The 20,075-nt window shown below is 39.9% G+C and overlaps 1 protein-coding gene across 2 annotated transcripts in view; it reads right to left on the bottom strand.

Annotated features, from left to right (window-relative positions):
* LNO1 (Nuclear pore complex protein) overlaps positions 1-20,075 on the bottom strand; it is a 101,025-nt gene that overhangs the window by 68,967 nt on the left and 11,983 nt on the right. For both annotated transcript variants that reach the window (XM_088952730.1, XM_088952731.1), the window contains exon 4: positions 8,691-8,837. In XM_088952730.1, the coding sequence (XP_088808856.1) occupies positions 8,691-8,837 (147 nt within the window). The remainder of the gene's footprint in view (positions 1-8,690; positions 8,838-20,075) is intronic.

The following is a 20,075-nucleotide window of genomic DNA, read 5'->3' as shown; positions in this document are numbered from 1 at the left end:
CATGTCTATTACTTGGTGAGGAATGAAGAAGTAAGGAGAAAGGAGATGCAAGTTGACTCCCAGACACAGTCAACAGAACTACCTGGAGAACATTCAGCCTTAGTCTCCACTAAGGGGAATAGATTTTCAGACAAGAAGTCCCTCAAGTGTACACATTGTGGTGGTGAGAAACACACAAAGGAGAAATGTTGGGTCCTGTACCCTCATCTGAAGCCAGTTGTTCTGAGAAAGGACAAAAGGCAACATAAGGGCCACACAGCAAGTGGGAATCTTGCCACCAACAACAGTAGTGACAACTCACAGAGTATTCAGACAGTGTCATCTTCCACCGCAAGGCAGGCTGCCGACTCCTCTGGACCAAGTACTTTGGGCTTCACAGCTAGTGAGGTAGAGGTTCTCAGTCGGGCATTAGCCCGTCTGAAGAACAATTCTTTAGCTTCCACCTCTCTTGCCAAATCAGGTACAACCTCTGCATTTAGTGCATCTAGTTGCATTAATTCTACCTCTTGGGTGATTGATTCCGGAGCCACTGACCATATGACACATATGTCCTCCTTATTCTCCACATATCATTTGTTGTCTGGCCAGGATAAGATGAGAGTAGCTGATGGGTCCCTCTCCACCATCTCTGGAAAGGGGGTGGTTGACCTAAGCAAGGATCTCTCTCTTAAATCAGTCCTACATGTTCGTAGTCTTACCTCAAATCTGTTGTCTGTTTCAAAGCTTACAAAAACTTGAACTGCAGTATAACTTTCTTTCCTTCTCATTGTGTCTTCTAGGACAGATTGACGAGGAGAACGATTGGGAGTGGTCATGAGTATGGGGGCCTCTACTATTTTGATGAAGATGTCAGCTCAGCCTTGCAAGCTTCTACTACTACTCCGGAAAGTGTGGAGTCAATAGCTAGGCTGCACTTGTGGCATGCTAGGCTAGGTCATTTGTCCTTTTCTTCCTTAGCAATGTTGTTTCCCGAATTATGTAAGGGCATTCCGAGTCAGAGTTTAATTTGTGATGTGTGTCAAATGTCAAAACAATGTAGATCAATGTATCCAATTTCTAGTAATGAAATTCAAGCCCCTTTTGATTTGGTTCATTCTGATGTTTGGGGTCCTTCACCCATTGTTTCCATTGATGGCTTCCGTTACTTTATCAGTTTTATTGACCATTATTCTCGGTGCACTTGGATTTATCTGTTGAAAGGACGTGAAGAAGTTCCCCGGATAACTATGATGTTTTGCAAGATGGTTGAAACACAATTTGATAAAAAGATCAAGCAATTCCGTTCAGACAATGCAGCTGAATACTTTGAAAGATCCCTGAACTCATTCATGGAAGATGCAGGCATGTTACATCAATCATCATGTGCTTACACCCCTCAGCAAAATGGGGTTGCTGAGCGCAAGAACAGGCATCTATTGGAGACAGCTCGAGCCCTTCTTTTCCAACACAATGTGCCCAAGCAATATTGGTCTCAAGCTGTTCTCACTGCATCATACCTGATAAATCGGATGCCATCTAAGGTATTGGGTATGAAGACCCCTTTCTCTGTTTTGTGTCCCACTCTTCCAGAATTTCCTCTTCCCCCGCGGGTTTTTGGTTGTACATGCTTCATACATGTGAAAGATCCAAAGAAAACCAAGCTGGATCCTAAGGCTACAAAGGGAATATTTTTGGGGTACTCTCCTACGCAGAAGGGGTATAAGTGTTATGATCCTATCTCCAAGAAAAAATATGTCACTAGGGATGTAGTCTTTTTTGAGTCTCAACCCTATTTCCAGTCTTCTCAGAATCCTCTTCAGGGGGAGAGTAGTGGGTTGGAAGAGGATTCTCATTCTCCCTTCTTTTTTGTTCCCATTTCATCACCTTCCACTACTACTAGCTGTAACATTCCGGGTCAACCTAGTGAGACTTCCACTGTGCCAGTTGCTTCTCCAGATTCGGTTGATGCTTCTGAAGGTTCCAGTAAACAAGAGAAAGAGATACTTACATACAGTAGAAGGAAGAAGGCCCCTCAACCTCATGATTGCAACCAGTTGAACTCAGATCAATCTATCTCTGCAACCCAAGGTAATTCTGATTCACTCAATTCAGATTTGGATATTCCTATTGCTCTCCGTAAGCCTGTTCGTTCTTGTACCACTCGGCATCCCCTAGCCGATTATGTTTCTTACTCACACTTATCCCCTGCCTATCATTCCTTTGTGTATGTTCTTTCCTCTGTATGTGTCCCTTCCAGGTATTCAGAGGTGGCATCTGATCCAAGGTGGAAATAAGCCATGAATGAGGAGATGAAAGCCCTAATGAAAGCAAGGACATGGGAATTGGTGGACCTATCAGAAGGGAAAGGCATTGTTGGGTGCAAGTGAGTATTCACAGTAAAGCACAGGGAAGATGGGTCAATTGAGAGGTACAAGGCCAGACTTGTGGCAAAGGGATTTACACAAAAGGAAGGAATTGACTACAAGGAAACCTTTGCCCCAGTAGCAAAGCTCAACACAATCAGGGTTCTACTGTCACTAGCAGCAAAATTCTCTTGGGAACTTCATCAGCTGGATGTGAAGAATGCCTTCCTAAATGGTGATCTTCATGAAGAGGTATTCATGGAACCCCCACCTGGATATGATGTTGGAAAGAAGGTATGTAAACTAAGGAAAGCATTATATGGTTTGAAGCAATCTCCCCGGGCATGGTTTGAGAGACTTTGTTTGGCCATGAAGAAAGTAGGGTACACTCAGAGCAGTGCAGATCATACATTGTTTACAATGAGACAGGATGACAAACTTACAGCACTCATTGTGTATGTGGATGATATGGTGATTACTGGAAATGATGTGAAAGAGATGAAGAGGTTGAAGGAGTTCTTAGCTTCAGAATTTGAGATCAAGGACCTGGGAAATCTGAGATATTTTCTTGGAATTGAAGTTGCTAGATCAAGTGAAGGAATCTACATATGTCAAAGAAAGTATGTGCTAGATCTCCTGGAGGAAACAGGCATGATGGGGTGCAGGCCAGCAGATACTCCAATAGAACCAAGCCATGGATTACAAGAATCAATGGGTGAGGAATACTGTGATAAGGAAAGGTACCAAAAGTTGGTAGGAAAACTGATATACTTATCCCTTACTCGGCCAGACATTGCCTATGCAGTGCATGTTGTCAGTCAATTCATGCACTTACCAAAGACCCCTCATATGAGAGCAATGGAAAGAATCCTCAGATACTTGAAGACTTGCCCAAGGAAAGGAATTCTATTCAGAAAAAACAGCAGACTTGAAATTGTAGCCTACACTGATGCTGATTGGGCTGGGTCCGTTGGAGACAGAAAATCAACCTCAGGTTACTGTACATTCTTGGGAGGAAACCTAATCACATGGCGTAGTAAGAAGCAGAATGTTGTGGCTAGATCAAGTGCAGAAGCAGAATACCGGGCTATGGCACACGGGGTTGCTGAACTCTTATGGCTCAGGACTCTCCTTAATGAGCTTGGTATCAAGACTGAGGGTCCTCTCAAGTTGTATTGTGATAATAAAGCTGCTATCAACATTGCCAACAATCCTGTGCAGCATGACAGGACAAAACATCTTGAAATTGATCGACACTTTGTCAGAGAGAGAATTATTTCAGGAGAACTTTGTGTGCCTTATACTCCATCAGAAATGCAGATTGCAGATGTATTAACTAAAGGGCTGGCATCAACGAAGTTCAGGGACATACTTGGCAAGCTAAACATGATTGATATTCATGCTTAGCTTGAGGGGGAGTGTTAGAATGTTAGAGTGATGTTCGGATGATAAGAGTTCTTATTAGCCCATTCTTATGTTTAACTTATCTTGTAACTGGGCTTGTGTTAATGGGCCTAATCCTGTTTAATGATTTAAGTCATCTGGGTGTCCCATCACTAATTAGGGGCATCCCAGTAATTTCTTGTACCTTGTACTATATTCATCTATAAATAAAGGACGGGTCGACTGGATAGTACAGTTCGACATTCTCTTCAGTTCTGTGGTTCTCTTCTCTTCCTTGCTACTTCGAGTATAGCTCTTCAGATTACATACCCAATTGTTGTCTGTTCGACTGATGAACTCATGAACTGTTTGATGCCTACTGTTTGATGCCTATTGTTTGTGGACTATCATCCTTGTCATTTTGGATGCCTATTGTTTGTTGAACTGTTTGATGACTGTTTGGCTACCCTACTGTTGTCTGTTCGACTAATGAACTGTTTGGCTGCCCTATTGTTAAGCGACTGTATTCCTTAACACAGTAATTGTATTCAAACTTTTTTTGTTGTGGATATTGTGGACTGTTGATTGTCTGTTTTAGTCGACTAATTGTCTGCTCAACATTAATCTTATCAATTAACTGTTCGGCTACCCTATTGATCTCCTTGACTAGTTAGCTATCAGCCCTACTAAGTAGGTCATTCAGACCTGTTCTTGTACTGCAACAGCAGTGTGCAGACTTGTTTCAGTGAAACCGTAGGTCAGAAGGACATGTTTCAGTACTGCAACAGCAGTGTTCAGTTTGTTGTTTTTTCTCAGTGAAACTGTAGGTCAGAAGGACCTGTTCTTGTACTGCAATAGCAGTGCTCTTTCTTTTGTTCTCAGTGAAACCGGTGGTCAGAAGGACATATCTTTGAAATAGTCTTGTGAGGCTGTACCTTTTTTGGTTGTTGTTTCAACTTTTTATTCAGATATCATGGGCAATGAAGATTCAGCCACATCTAGAGTTTCCTCAATGCTGAATGGAATGGGTGGGGATGACCTATCCTTTCCCATGGCTGTTGTCCCTCTTGATGGTTTAAATTACCTGGATGGTCAAGAGGGATCAAATTATACATCACTGCAAGGGGGAAGATAGGCTATATTAATGGGAGGACAAAAGAACCATCCTTCGGGAGTGCTGAATATGATAGATGGAATCAGGAGAACAGTATTGTTATGTCCTGGCTCTTGGTTTCCATGCAACCTCAAATCAGGAAGAATTTCATGTGGGTTGAAACAGCGAACGAAATCTGGGAACAAGCAAAGTCTACATATTCAGAATTGCAACACTATGCCAAAATTTATCAACTACAGGCAGCATCTTCTACTTGTAGTCAGGTGGAGAGGTGTTTATCGGTCTACTAACATCTGTCTGGAAGGAGTTGGATCACTACCAGAGTGTGGATTGGAAGTGTGATGAGGATGCTAAGAAGTACAAACAGCTTGTCTCCCAACAAAGGGTGTTTGCATTCTTACATGGTCTGAATCCTATGTATGAATCTATCAGGGTTCAAATTCTTAGCTCTAAGGATCTCCCTTCTGTTCAGGAAGTCTATGCTCTTGTACAATCTGAAGAAAGCAGGAGAAATTTGATGAACAGCCCTAGTGGGGATGCTGTTGTGTTAGTTGCAAAAGGAGGTGTATCTACTGGTGTGGGATCTTCTTCCCGGAAAAGATATCTCCAGAAAAAAAAAACAGAAGATAAGGAAAATTTGTGGTGCACTCATTGCCAAAACCCCGACACACCAAAGATGCCTGTTGGGATCTTCATGGGAAACCAAAATAGGCTCAAGATCTAACTAAGAAGCAAGGTTTAGAGGTGAATAAGAAGTACGGGCAGTAAAGTACAAAGAAACATCACATGGCCAACATGGCTACTCGGGAGAATCAGCCCCGCATTTCTACTGTGACTCAAGACACATCTCACTGGACCTGACCCGAGGGAGGACATTATGAATTCCTTACGTGACCATTTAGAGCTCTATGGTAGAGCAATTCGTCAGATGGATACTCCTCCCTCAACCTCATTTGCATCTACGTCAGGTAACCCTGCCACTGCTTTCCATGTTGCTTCTCACACCCCTGACTCTCCATGGATCATTGATTCTGGAGCATCAAAACATATGACCGGTACGTCCTCTTACTTTCAAACCTATCACCCTCTTTCTGGAAGAGACAAGGTGAGACGGGTCGATGGATCATATTCTTCCATAGCTAGTCAAGGAACTCTTTCTCTTCCTCTTGGCCTTACCCTTTCTGATGTTTTTCATGTTCCAAATTTTCCCATTAATTTGTTCTCTGTTAGTAGTGTTACTAATTCCTTGAATTGCTCAGTGACTTTTTTTCCTTCTCATTGTGTGATTCAGGATCGGGCCTCGGGGAGGACGATTGGTAGGGGTCATATGGCTGATGGACTTTACATGTTGGAGAATAAGGCTGGTCTTCATGTTACAGAGTCTATGAGTCAATCTATGAGTCAGTCCTGTAAGAAAAAAGTTTATTTATGGCATTGTCGTCTTGGTCCTTTGTCTTTTAAGTCTTTGAATGTTGTATTCCCAGAACTGTTTAAATCAATGTTTGTTTCTAATTTTTCTTGTCAAACGTGTCAGTTGAGTAAGCATTGTAGAACTCATTTTCTTCAAAGAAATAGTAAAGGTATAAAGCTCGCTTAATGGCAAAGGGATTTACTCAAGTGTATGGAGTTGATTATGCAGAAACTTTTGCCCCCGTTGCCAAGATGAATTCCATTAGTCCTTTCCTCTCTTGCGGCTAATCTGGATTGGGTTTTACACCAGCTGGACATCAAGAATGCATTCTTGAATGGTGACCTTGAAGAGGAAGTGTACATGATTTAACCTCCTGGTTTTCTAGCCCAAGGCAATGAACAGAAAGTGTGCAAGTTGAAGAAGTCCTTATACGAGCTGAAACAATCACCAAGAGCTTGGTTCAACAGATTCCATGTGGCAGTTCAGTAGAAAGGATACAAGCAATGTCAATCAGATCACACACTCTTTGTGAAAAAAGGAGAAGGTAAAATTGTTGCTCTAATTGTATATGTGGATGACATAATTGTTACTGGTGATTGAAAGGATGAAATTCAGAAATTGAAATTTTTCTTGCCACTCAGTTTGAAGTGAATGATCTAGGACCTGCCAGATACTTCCTTGGAATTGAAGTTGCCCGATCAAATAAGGGTATCTTCATTTCTCAAAGGAAATATGTCCTAGATTTCTCAAAGGAAGCCAGTTGACTCTCCCATTGACCCCAACCATAAATTAGGTGACAACTGTGGTGAATCGCTCAAGGATATGAAACAGTTTCAGAGGCTTGTAGGGAGATTGTTATACCTTTCTATGACTCGCCCAGACATTGCATATGTTGTTGGTGTCCTCAGTCAGTTCATGCATGCTCCTAAGTCTTCTCATCTTGAAGCAGTAGAGAGAATCCTCCGATATCTAAAGAAGTATCCGGGTACTGGTTTGTTGTTTCAAAAGCATGGACATTTGAAAGTTGAAGTTTATATAGATGCAGATTGGGCTGGATCCCAAAGTGACAGAAAGTCTACCAGTGGCTATTGCACCTTTATAGGAGGGAACCTTGTTACATGGAGAAGTAAAAAGCAAAATGTGGTAGCTAGATCCAGTGCTGAAGCTGAATATCGTGCTATGGCCCACAGGGTTGCTGAAGGCATGTGGATAAAGAATTTGTTGGGGGAGTTGGGTTTCCCAGCGACCAAACCTATAACTTTATTTTGTGATAATAAAGCAACTATAAGCATTGCTGCCAATCCGGTGCTACATGATAGAACAAAGCACATCGAATTTGACAAGCATTTTATCAGAGAGAGTTATCACAGGCGAAGTGTATACCCCCTATGTCACTTCTGAGAACCAGCTTGTAGACATCCTTACATAGGGTTTAAACCTTCCCAGACATCATGATCTTTGTGACAAGTTGGGCATGATTGATATCTATGCTCCAACTTGAGGGGGAGTGTTGTCGGTTGTTTATGTATTTCAGGTTTAGTACCATAAGGGTATTGTTGTAATTTCTCCTATGTTTATATTGTTCAACTGTACTCGTATAAATAATAAATCATTCTTTCGCCCCCTATGTTCTAGAGGGCTTTCAGTCACTCGACTCACCTCTCTTCTCTCTTCTCCTCTCCTCTCTTCACTTGCTCTTGCTCAACAACATTTTTTATTCTTTTCTTTATAATCTCTCTCTCTATTCAACCGCTAACAGTATGGGCTAAATTTCGAGCTCAGGCCCAGACCCGGGCTTCGGGCTTTTTATGAGGGTCGAGCTTGGGCCCAAGTTGTAGGCCTGACGGTCAGGCTGGGCTCGGGCTCGGGCTTTAAAAATTCTGTTAATCCAGAGTGAAAGCCCGGCTCGAGCCCAGCCCATGAACAGGTCTATTAGCAGCCAAGACAAGTTGTTCCACCAATGCCAGCCTTGTCAAGATAGACTCCCCACATCTATCCAATGTTGAGAGCATTCTAAACTAACATAAGCCTCATAACTATTCAGTTTAAGAAGTAATTCACAAAAAACATGCCAATTAGAACATAAAACAATAATGTATTTTATTCAATTTTTTATGAATTAATGTATTTTATTCATTCACTAATAATGTTTTATGTACATCAATCTAATCAGAGCTAAGGGCATACATTGTCTAACAACAGGTAGCCTACCAAGCTACAATTCTTACTTGTACATATTGTCTTAATCTTTTATAAAATTACTGATGAAAAAAAAGGGTTTGATGCTATCAATCAAAGTCATAAAATTTCTTTCAAGAATAAAGAAAAATTATCCACATTTCAGCACCTTTTGTTTCGGATCAAGAATTGAGAATAACAAATCAAAGAAAGGATGAATTTAAAGGAAAACTAATAGATAAAATACTAGAAACAAGAATACCTTTTATTGTATATTTTGGATCAGCATCACCAATCCATGACTTGAACAATAATGATATGTGAAACTGTTCTTCAAATTTGGATGACAAGATGCTTAAAATATTCTTCTTTGCAATAGCAACAAAATTGCCTTTAAAACTCCATTCAACTGTAGAAAAGAGAAATTAAAAAGATCTTGATTAAATATTGATAAAAAATGGTGCAAATTAAATGACAATATATATATAGATAACTATATGCAGCACTAACTTAATAAAGGCATTACTAAGGACAAGATATAAACCAACTTAATTAACATCTATTTTCTTTATAGAAGAGAGAGAGGAGAGAAGAGAGAAACGAAGAGAAGAGGAAAGGAAGAAAAGTGTTTAAGTCAAAAACATCAATTGGCAGCTCCCAGCTTCCTATTTGTATTAACATGATGTAAAATAAAAGAAAAGAGAAATTATAAACATGCCCTTGGCAGCCCACTCTAATAATAAGAACTTAAACAAAGAAAAGAACATGTTGACAGCATTCTAACAGCAGAAATAAAAAACTAATTCTAACAACACTAACCCTCAAGTTGGGTTGAATATATCTATCATGCCCAACTTGTCACACAATTCATCATGCCGCAAGTATGAAGCCCTTTTGTGAGAACATTGGTTAGTTGCTTCTTGGAATTGACATAAGGAGTACAAAATTCTCCCTTTTTCCAATTTTTCTCTTATGAAATGCTTGTCCACTTCAATGTGCTTGGTCCTATCGTGTAGGACAGGATGGCTAGCAATATTTATAGTTGCCTTATTGTCATAATAAAGAGACATAGGATTGTGAACAATTATCCCAAGTTCCGTTAGAAGATTCTTTCAACCAAAGTACTTCAATGACCCCATGTGCAAAGTACTTGACTTTTACTTCTCCATGTCACTAGATTTCCTTCCACAAATGTGCAGTATCCACTTGTGAACTTTCTATCATCCACAACACCTGCACAATCAACATTTGTGTAGACTTCCACCTTCAGATGATTATGTTTATTAAGTAACAACCCTGTTCCTGGATGCTTCTTCAAATACCTAAGAATCCTCTCTGTTGCTTCTATGAATTGGCTCAAGACCCCAACTAAATAAGCAATTTTTGGACATGTCATGGACAAATAAAGCAACTTTCCCACTAACCTTTGAAACTATTTCACATCTTTCAAAGGTTCACCATCACAATTACCTAGTTTATGATTTACATCCATAGGAGTATCTGTCTGTTTTGCTCCTAACTTGTCTGTGTCTTGTAACAGATCAAGGACATAAAGATGCCCCTTTTTGAGCGGGCAACTTCAATTCCAAGAAAGTGCTAGTGGACCCAGATTTTTCACTTCAAATTTGGAGGCTAGGAACCCCTTCAAACTTTGTATTTCTGAGCTCCAGTTTCCTATAATGATAATATCATTCACACATACTATCAATACAGCAACATGTTCCTAACATCTCTTCGCAAAGAGAATGTGATCAAACTAACATTATTTGAATCCTACTTGCTGGACCACCATATGAAATTTACTGAACCACGCCCTAGGAGATTATTTTAAATCATAGAGAGACTATCTTAGAATGCACACCTTATTTTCACTTCCTTTAACTCAGAACCCCAAGGGTTGAACCATGTACACCTCCTCCAAGTCATCATTTAAGAAGGCATTTTTTATATCCAACTAATGTAATTCCCAGTCAAACTTTGCAACAAATGATAGAAGAGCCCGAATTGAGATCATCTTAGCTACTGGAGCAAACGCCTCATCATAGTCAACACCATAGACTTGAGTGTACCCTTTTGCTACCAACCTTGGTTTGTACCTTTCAATTGTCCCATCTACCTTGTGTTTCACTAAAAACACCAAATTGCACCCTACTAGGTCCTCCCCCCTTGGAAGGCATTAATCTCCTCTATAGAATCTGTCCATTCAGCGTATTTTAAAGCCTCTGTAACATTTTTAGGTATCGGGATGTTATCAACTACAGATAAGAAAGCATGATAAGAGGGAAAATGTGGTGATAAGAGACATACTAGGTAATGGGGTGTTTGGTAGTGCATGACCTAACTCCCTTTCTTTAAGCAATAGGAATGTCAAGGTCATCCACAACTGAAGTGAGAGTTGGAATATCAACAGGTGGAATAATACCTAGTTCATTTGGACTTACCTCCTAGGAGTCCGAAGCAAGGTTTAAAATGTTGATGTCGGTGGAAATGTTGGTCATCCAAATATAAGACACGTCAGAAATGTCAAAAATATTGTATGAAAATATTTGTAAAAATTATAAACATGGTAAAGACATTGTAAAATATGCAAAATATAAAATGGTATTTTATGAAATGATAAAAGAAGTATAGGCACACCTTTTTAAATTATTATCTTGTTCTAAATCATTAAACAAAGCTAAGAAACTAAGGTTATAGACAAAAGAATATGCTCGCAAGTTAACTTGTAAACCTTAAGATTCAGAGCTTAATGAAAGAATGAGAACTCATAAAAAATGTAAATGGTTGTAATAGATCAACCAAATAATCTATTATACAAAAAAAAAAAACTAATAATTAACTTCCTATTTGATATGAATGTTGAGCTAATTCAAAGTGGTAATCATGTAAGTTAGGTGGACAACAACATTGTTACTTCACATATCTACAATATTGTCACCAACTTATGTTATAATACTATCTCTAGGACCCCACATAGTATTGGTAGTGTTCACTAGGGAATATGTTGATTCTAGTAAAATTACATATTGCTACCCATGGAAGTGGAAATGGAAATATGTCATAGAAAGTATCTCTTGTACTCCACATAGTGCAAATAGTGTTCATTGGGGAAATGACGATTCCGGTAAAATTGTATCGCTACCCATGGAAATGGAAATATGTCATGAAAGTACTAGGGAAATTGGGGACATTTTAAACCATGGTCTGAAGGTGTCGGTTGCTCAGTGTTTGGTGGCTCCACATCTTTGTCACATTGTTGATCTCTACAGTGCGTACATTAGAAGATAAGAAAATGAGTATAATCAGGAATAGAGGGAATAGAGACTTAATGGACCTGGACCTGAACCTATACCTGCTTCTCTTCTACACTACTCTCCCCTTAAGGAGAAGCAGGGAAGAATGGTTCAAACTCAAAAAAGGAAACATCCATGAGACAAAGAACTTATGATCAATGGGATCAAAGCACTAGTAACCCTTTTGAGTAGAGGGATACCTTAGAAAGATGCATGGAATAGACCAACGATCTAACTTACCACGAGACGAAAATAAATCATGGACAAAAGCACGACAACCAAACACTCATGGGAATGGAAAACAAAAGAGATTGGGGAACAACAATTGATGAGGGGCCCTGTAGTTTAGAACCCTGGAAGGCATGCAATTGATGACATAAGCAACAGCCAATACAACATCTATCCAAAAACGTTTTGGTACATTCATGTGCAACATCGTCCCTTGTGCAACCTCAAATAGATGTCTATTCTTTCTCTCTGCAACACCATTTTGTTGTAGTGTTCTTGCACATGAACTCCTATGAATGGATCCATGGAAAGCAAATAACTCATTGAACTCACCATGGAAATATTCCTTTGCATTATCCGATTGAAAAACAATGTAAACACCATCCTCTGGAAATCCCGCACAACCTTTGGAACTTCTTCTCTACTGCATGAGAAATACCCATGTATAATGGGATAAATCATCAATCAATGTGATAAAGTACTTATACCCACCCTCCAAAGTTATAGTAGTAAGCCCCCACACATCAGAATACGCAATATGGAAAAGGAAACATGATCTTTTATTATGTGAATAAAATGTTGTTCTACATTGCTTGCTCAACTGACATGTTTGACATTGGAAATCTGACACTAAACATGACTGAAATAAATGAGGAAACAAAGACATCATTATTTCAAAGGACACATGACCTAACCGATTATGCCATAAAAAAATGACTCTTATTTGACTAACTATGCAACTTTGAAGATGACACCAAGAAACCAGCCTTGTTGAGAGTGTAGAGACCATCCACTAAGCTTCCTCTACCAATAGTCTTCTTAAAAGTTAGATCCTCAAAAACACATGAATCAGGAAAAACGATTTCACTACAGTTTAAAGAGTTTGTGATACTACAAATGGAAAGCAGATTGATGGAAAGTTGAGGAACATGCAAAACATTATTCAATTTAAGTTCATGAGGAAGGGATATTGATCCTTGGCTTGCAATGGAGGAGAATGATCCATCTGCAAGTCTCACCTTATCCCTTTGTGACAAAAGGTTATAAGACTGAAAAAAAATGTTTGGATTACTAGTCGTGTGGTTAGAGGCCCTTGAGTCAATGATCCAGGGGGAATCAGAGACAATGGATACATGGAAGGCAGAAGCTGCATTAGTTGATGTAGACACAAATGAAGTAGAAGGGGTACTAGTGACTAAACTATCCATCTAGCGCAAGGCCCTACCATATGATTCCAAATGACTTCGGAAGGAATTCATGATATCTTCCTTGGAGTCAGAACCAGTGAAATACTGCCGAGCAATACTAGTCAACACTCCACCAGACCAAGTATCTTGGATTGCCATATTTGCCACATTATGTTTTGTATTAGGCTTCTTCTGACCCTGCACCTTACCCTGTTCTTTGTTCTTTACAACCCAATTTGGCCTCCCATGGAGATCCCAACATGTGTCCCATGTATGTCTTGAACATCGGGAGTGGCTACAAAACAACTTGTCCTTATCATCAACCTTCTTGGAGTCAATTTTCTTTCGCATATTGTTATCACCCATTGTAGCTAATGCCACCTGTTTCTTCCCCTCAGTTGTAACTATCACACTCCGCCTACTTTCCTCAAATTGAACCAGGGCATACACCTCTTGAACTGACGGCAGCTCTTTACTCCCTAAAATTTGAGGTTCATATACAGGGTTTAGTCCCAACAAGAAAGCAAAAACCCATTGCTGAGAAACCATCTTCTTATAGGCTTCAGCATCATCATCATGTTTCCATTCTACATCTTGATAGTCGTCCAATTCCTTCCATACTGAAGTAAGGGTTGAATAATGAGCTGACAAACTACGAACCCTTATTTATAGGTTGAGGATTCAGCTTGTAACTGGTAAATATGGGCATAGTGCCTCTGCTCAGAATAGGTGGTTTTGGCCCGTTCCCATATTTCACTAGTGTTGTCTGCCCACATAAAGTTCTTCACATCAGATTCCATGGCTACCAAAAGCCAGGACATCACCATATTGTTCTCTTGGTCCCATCTATCATGTTCAGTTGCCTCATTCTTGGGTTCTCTCACTCTTCCATTTATGTACCCAACTTTTCCCCTGGCTGTTACGTAGTTTTACACCTTTAGCCCACTCCAAGTAGTTTAAGCCACTTGAAAGGACTAGAACTGTTGTTGTGTAATCAAAGAAGTGATACACAGGTTCGAAGAGAATGGGAGAGAGAGAAAAGAAGAGTGGAAGGAAGAGAGGAGGGGAAAGAAGGGGTTCGGTGATTGATATATCTGCCGCCCCATACACTTCTTTATATATAGCTTTAGGTTCCTTACAAGAATAGGAAATAAACATAAAGTCCTAGTCCTAATAAAACAGAAAAAAAAGGATAAACATAACATGGATAAAGCCAACCGGCCCTAGTTATGCTTAGTGTATGGAACCACACACATTAGAGCCTAAGTGTAGGCATGGAACCCCACACTCATGGCTAACCAACTATTTCTTCGCTCCCCCCTCAAGTTGAAAGTAGATATTTGTCATGCCCAACTTGCATAGATTCATCTCCAATTTGATTTTTGTGACTGCTTTGGTGAAGAGATCAGCTAACTGCATGTTTGAGGCAATGAAAGGAAGGCATACTTCTTGAGATGCGACTCACTCTCGAATAAAATGTCTGCCAACCTCGATATGCTTAGTCCTATCATGGTGTATTGGGTTGTGGGCAATATTAATTGTAGCTTGATTATCGCAATACAGCATCAAAGGCTTCTCACAATCAACCTCTAACTAATTAAGCAAGGATCTAAGCCATAACACTTCTGCAACACCATTGGCCATGGATCTGTATTCTGCTTCTGCACTGGAGCGAGCAACAACATTTTGTTTCTTGCTTCTCCAGGAAACAAGATTTCCCCCCCACAAATGCATAATACCTAGAGGATGACCTCTTGTCATCAATACATCCAGCCCAATCCGCATCTGTATACACTTCTATTTTCATATAACCATTATTCTTGAAGAGTATACCTCTCCCTGGACATCTCTTTTAAGTAGGCAAAAATCCTTCTACTGCAAGGAGGTGAGTTGTCCTAGGAGAATGCATGTATTGACTGACAACACTGACGACATAAGGAGTTCTCCACTCTCTGCACTTATCTTATGGTTAGGCTCAATGGGAATATCAGCAGATTTCACTCCTAACTTGCTAGTTTCTTCCAATAAGTCCAGAACATACTTCCTTTGGGAGATGAAAATGCCATGCTTAGATCGAGCTACCTCACTTCCTAGGAAATAGTGTAACTTTCCTAGGTCTTTCACTTCAAATTCCTTGTGAAGGTGTTGTTTAAGGGTTTCAATTTCACAAGTGTCACTTCCTGTTATCACAATGTCATCTACATAGACTACAAGTAGAGTTAGGGAATGACCTGTCTTCTTAAAGAAGAGAGTATGATCTGACTAAGCTTGTATGTATTCGAATTTGTCCAAAGCTAGTCTAAACCTATCAAACCAAGTTCTCAGAGTTTGTTTAAGCCCATACAAGACCTTCTTCAAAAGGCAAACTTTTTTTCCTGCTTCTGTACTATAAAAGCTAGGGGGTTAACTCCATTTATACTTCTTCTTGCAAGTCTCCATTGAGAAAGGCATTCTTAACATCCAGCTGAAATAGTGGCCATGGGAAGTTTGCAACAATGGATAGAATAACTCTGATAGTGTTCATTTTTTAATAGGTGCAAAGGTGTCTATATAGTCTATGCCATAGGTTTGTGTGAATCGCTTTGCACCAATCTAGCCTTATTCCTCTCTACAGTACTATCAGCATTATATTTCACAGTAAACACCCATCTGCATCCAACAAGTTTCTTCCCTTCAAGCTGGTTAACTAGTTCCCATGTGTTGTTCTTGACAAGAGCATCCATCTCTACTTGCATTACTTCCTTCCATTCAGGTATCAAAAGAGCTTCTTGCACTTTTCTGGGTATAGGAATAGCAAAAATAGATGTCCAGTAAGATCTGTAGGATTCTGAGAGACGATTAAAAGAAAGGAGCTTGGAGATGCAATGGGCAATGGATGAGGTGCAACAGCACTTCCCTTTACAAATAGCAATTAGAAGAACAAGGTCATTTGTCAGTGAAGGCTGAGCATCTATAACAGTGGGATCAACAGTGGAAGCAGTAGTAGTGTCTGGATCTGGGGCTGTAGAAGATATTGGAATTAGCCTGAATTGCTGTTGAGTACGAGAATCAACCTACCTCCACCACTTTCTATGATACACTCTCAACTTTTCATTTTTTATAACCTTCTTCACAACTCCCCCCCTCAATAATTGGGACAAGTAAAGGAACTTTGGGGCTGAAACTAAACCCCCTTCCTCACTATTCTCCCCCTGAGAAGCCTTGTGATAGTAGGGCATATCCTCAAAGAATGTGAAATCCATGGACACAAAGCGTTTTCTTGAAACTGGCTCATAACAGCAATATCCCTTTTGATTTTGTGCATACCCAAGGAAAATACACTTAGTGGCTTTGGGATCAAACTTGGAGCAATGAGGTCCAAGGATTTGAAACAAGTACACCCAAAAGTTTGGCAAGCTCACAACTTTCACATTTTAACCCAGACACTTCTACTAACTCAAACAAGTTTGGAAAAAGACTCTTTAAAGACCCAAAAGATAAATGACCTAAGCAGTTGTGCCAAAGCATAATCTTACTACAAGATCGAGAAACAAACAATTTCCCTGCTTCACTCTACTCCCCCTGTGAATGTTCAAGCAGGTAGACCCCATTCATCTCACGGCCAATCCCAATCATCTTCTTCATTTCTAGATCCTAAAAAATACTCAGATCAGGGAAGAAGGTTACCGAACAGTTTTGATTTTTAGTAATACTACTAACTGAAAGTAAGTTAGCACTAAGCTTACGAACATGCAAAACTGAGGATAGGGTGATGGTTTCTGATAATCTAGTGTCTCCCTTGCCAAAATTGGTACAAGAAAGCCATCAGCAATAGAAACTCTCTCTCCCAGAGAATAAACATTAGGTGCTAAATAAAGTAGATATGTTGGTCATATGATTTGCTTGAATCTATTACCTAGAAAGGTCTAGTATTACCTGGGACAACAGCATGACATGTAGTAGTTCTTGTACCTATATGAGCAAGGGCTGAAGTAGGTTGAGCTGGTGTTGGCTAATGAGTTGAATTACTAAATTCATTTACTAGCTAAGTTAGAGCAGCTCGGACTACAGCTAGGGTATCTAGAGGAGTGCCTCTTGTGCCTGATGAGGTTGTACTATCAGTGTTGACAGCCATATTAGCATTCCCTTTCTTATTTCTGAGTTTTGCTGGAACTAGATGAGGGTGCAACTTCCAACAGGTGTCCTTAGTATGCTTAGGTTACATATTAGCATTCCCTTTCTTATTTCTGAGTTTTGCTGGAACTAGATGAGGGTGCAACTTCCAACAGGTGTCCTTAGTATGCTTAGGTTTCTTGTAGTGTTCACATATTAAGTCCTTCTTCACATCCTTCTCCTTATCCCCTCCAGATTTAGGTCTAACTGCTGCCAAGGCTGATTCATTGGGTTGTTGCTGCAATATAACCTTTCTCCTAGTTTCTTCATTGTGCACTAAAGAATAGGCTTGTGATAAAGCCACACTCACAATGTCATATTCAGAATTTAGACCAAATAGGAACTCAAATACTCTATTAGTTTCAATCTGTTTTCTATATGTCTGTGCATCTTTCTGACTCTCCCACTCAATTGTTTCAAGATGGTCAACTTCATGCCACAAGGATTTTAAGGTTGAAAAGTAAACAGAGACCTGCTTTTCTCCTTGCCTCAGATTTTCAACCTCACATTTCAGCTCATAAGCCCTAGCAACATTAAGGGGCTGAGAGTAGGTTTCCTTCACAATATCCCATATTTCCTTAATTGTTTTGGCCCACAAGTAGTTTTGGCTGATGTGTGGCTACATAGAGTTGCACAACCATGTCATCACCAAAAAATTCTCCTGAACCCACTTAGCATAAGTAGGGTCCTCTTTGGAGGCTTCCTTCACATCCCCTAGCAAGAAATTAGTTTTCCTCTCCCCCCAATAGCCATTATGGCTGATTGGGCCCGTTCTAAGTAGTTTGATCCATCAAACTTAACAGTTGTAATCTAAAAGGTGTTCTCAGTCATATTACTTGAACAACGAGTCTCAAAAACACCTTCCCCTTGGTTCTTGAACTACATTCCAGGTTAGGAGTTGATTAAGAAAAGGCTTTAAACTACTATAATAAGGGAAAAAAACTGTACCCCAAGACTGGTAACGGCCGACCTAGGACAATGATTTGCAGTTACCCAAAAACAAATAACAGCCAACCTAGGACTGATAACAGCCAACTACTGTCCTGGAATTAATGTCAGTCCTGGACTTTAGGTTTTCCTCTCAAAAAACCCTAAATACAGGTGAAAAAAGAAGAGATTTTTCTGGCCGCACCTCTTTTATGAAGAACAGTATGCCAATTTATCTCTTACTGCTGCTGGCCTCAAGAAAATAAGAAATTTGCCCAAAAAACTGATTGCTACCTTCAGTCTTCAAACTTGATCAATCAACTACTATCAGCACCTTGAATCTTGATCAAAGAACCAAAAAAAATCGGATCGGCATCTCCAATCTTGATCAAAAAATTGATCTTGATCGCTTAATTCTTGTCTGATTCTTCCTGATTACAAGAAGCACTCTCCAATCTTAGGACAGCTGCTAAAGCCTTCTTGTAACCTCCAAGAATCAGCGGAAGAAAAGATCTCTCTAAACTTCCAACCCTAAATAATTCTCATGTGGTTAGCTGAATTAAATCCACATGAGAAACCCTAGATCAAATGCTCTGATACCAACTTGAAAGAACTAGAACTGTTTCTGTGTAAAGAAGGAGAGAGAGAAAGAGAATAGGAAATAGAAAAGGAGTGATACACATACACTTCTTTATTCTTCGAAGAGAAGGAGAGAGAGAGAGAAAAGAAGAGCAGAAGGAAGAGAGGAGGAGAAAGAAGGGGTTCTGTGATTGATATATCTGCCGCCCCATACACTTCTTTATTTATAGCTTTAGGTTCCTTACAAGAATAGGAAATAAACATAAAGTCCTAGTCCTAATAAAATAGAAAAAAAAAATGATAAACATAACATGGATAAGGCCAGCCAGCCCAACTTAAAAGAAATTAGAAGCAACAAGGTGTGGGTATGGAACCACACACACTAGAGCCTGAGTGTCCCCACACTCGTGGCTAACCAACCATTTCTTCAAAGCTATTCAAAGGGGTAATTGGCATAGGAAATATCATATTTTCAGCTCCCATACCAGCTGTACTACAGGTTGATGTAACCCCAAATGAGGCAAAATCATCATTTGCCATTGATAGAAACAAAGGCTACAAGACAAAACTTAAACCACAGGTGCACAAGACTAATCCCCATTCAACTACTAACTCTAACAGTCATAATTAGGGCACTAAACACCCAGAAATCTGCTTTTGAAACAAAAAAACCACGGCTGAAATCTAATGGCAGCCACTAAACAGTCCAAAAACATTGCTAAAATCTTCTAGCAATAATCAAACCATCCAAGAACAGTTCAAACCATCCAGGAAATTGGACTTCAACCAACAGTTCAAAGAACAATCCAAAAATAACAAATTACACTCATGAAATCCTCTAGCAGCACTCGAACCATCCAGGAATAGTCCAAAAGAATTAGACTTCAGTTATCATTGGTCTATGCACAACACACATCAACCAATCACAGCACATACCTGTAAAAAGGGAATCGCACATCCCCGTACAGCACATGTACGAAAGTGCAGTTCCAAGACTGAGTCTTCACAACATCAGCCAAAAGAAAGAGAGCCTTCACAGCATCAGCCCCCTCCTCCTAAGGTTACCTTGGTGCTACGACCAAGGAAGAACCCAGAAAAAACAGCAACAGTTGGTTCTGATCAGTCTGAAAAGAGTTTCTTGCCTTCACTATCCAAGAGTCAGAAAAATGGGTGGAAGGAATGTGATTCAGAGGAGAAAAAAGATTCCTATCGCCTAGACCATATTTTCTTTCTAGAAGAGAGAGAGGAGAGGAGAGAAGAGAGGAAGAAAAGTGTTTGAGA

The sequence above is a fragment of the Nelumbo lutea genome, chromosome 7, assembly GCF_056320005.1.
Source record: "Nelumbo lutea isolate HS-2025 chromosome 7, American lotus-T2T, whole genome shotgun sequence".
Lineage (NCBI taxonomy): Eukaryota > Viridiplantae > Streptophyta > Magnoliopsida > Proteales > Nelumbonaceae > Nelumbo > Nelumbo lutea.
Note: the sequence above shows the minus strand (reverse complement) of the source record. Positions and strands in the feature narration are given on the sequence as shown.